General features: G+C 37.8%; 1 protein-coding gene across 2 annotated transcripts in view; it reads left to right on the plus strand.

The window, feature by feature from the left end:
• LOC109394155 (regulating synaptic membrane exocytosis protein 1-like) overlaps window positions 1–1,347 on the plus strand; it is a 213,392-nt gene that overhangs the window by 209,285 nt on the left and 2,760 nt on the right. For both annotated transcript variants that reach the window (XM_019663979.1, XM_019663980.1), the window contains one exon: window positions 893–1,106. In XM_019663979.1, the coding sequence (XP_019519524.1) occupies window positions 893–1,106 (214 nt within the window). The remainder of the gene's footprint in view (window positions 1–892; window positions 1,107–1,347) is intronic.

Here is a 1,347-nt window from a genome sequence, read left to right on the forward strand (position 1 = left end):
TAACAATTTAAGATTGAGAGATTTGGGCTGATGAGGAGGGGAGGAGACTTGAATCATATTAAATGTGAATATTCTTGTGGGAAATGGTTTGCTTCAACAAGTTCGGTTGTCCTACCACTACCACCAATAGTTATCAATAAAGAGTAGTAGCAACCCTTATACATATAACCTAGGGAGAGGTCAAGCAAAAGTGGGTTATGTAAAAATCTGAATATTTGCAAGGTGTGGTTTAGAACTTGTAATGTGACTCAGAACTAGCAAACTCAAATATAATGTATAAGCAAACATTCTGTGTACTGTATGAAATAGTTGATGCAAAAGAAATGGTGTCCAGGAATGGGGCTAAAGGAAGATTTTGTGGAAGACAGATTGTCTAGCAATGTAGTCTTTTTCCAAGTATGTATCATGCTTAAATAGTGGGTCATAAAATTAATTTACTGAAACAAACTTTTTAGAAATAGTAATCAGTATTGAACTTAGAATAAGATAGGAGCTATCAGAGTACATCCTACTATGTAGTTAGGCTAAATATCTTGTATGAATTTTGTTTCAGTTATATACACACTTGAGTGTAAAGTGTTGAGTCCCAGTTGAAATGCTATGAAAGGCACCTGTCTGGAAGAAGTAAAAGAATGGAGTAGATACATAAATTCCACTGTTGGAAACAGAGTGATTATATAGCGTCTACTTATACATGGCTCAGTGCTAAGCAAAATCGGGACTAATAGAAGGCATGTAAATACATTTCTTACTTTTGGAGATAAGATTAGTGGGGCAAGTTTCTTTGTATAAGTTGCCTTAGTTCAAATAGCTATACTTCTATCCTGTTAGGTAAAAACTGTTTTTGTCTTCCGTCATTTACTTAGTCTGCTACCATTTTCTCTTTTGCCAGGAGATTGCATCAGCAATTTGAAAGTTATAAAGAACAAGTGAGAAAAATAGGGGAAGAAGCACGGCGTTACCAAGGCGAGCACAAAGACGATGCTCCGACTTGTGGAATCTGTCATAAAACCAAGTTTGCTGATGGATGTGGCCATCTCTGCTCCTACTGCCGCACCAAATTCTGCGCCCGGTGCGGTGGCCGCGTGTCTCTGCGATCGAACAACGTGAGTATTGCGTGAGCAAAATACGGGCGCAAACCCATACACTTCCCAAGCAGAAACAACACAGGGGTCTTAGAAGGCAGACGCAGGCATAGATGTACATGTTACCATGTTCCTCACCCGTTTTGTTCTTTTGTTTTTCATAAGGTTCATAGTAGTGAAGCACTGATGAAAATAATTCATAAAAACATACTTTGTGTATGTGTGTATCTTAATAAATGATTCCTATTCAAAACCAACAGAT

The sequence above is a fragment of the Hipposideros armiger genome, unplaced genomic scaffold, assembly GCF_001890085.2.
Source record: "Hipposideros armiger isolate ML-2016 unplaced genomic scaffold, ASM189008v1 scaffold_413, whole genome shotgun sequence".
NCBI lineage: Eukaryota > Metazoa > Chordata > Mammalia > Chiroptera > Hipposideridae > Hipposideros > Hipposideros armiger.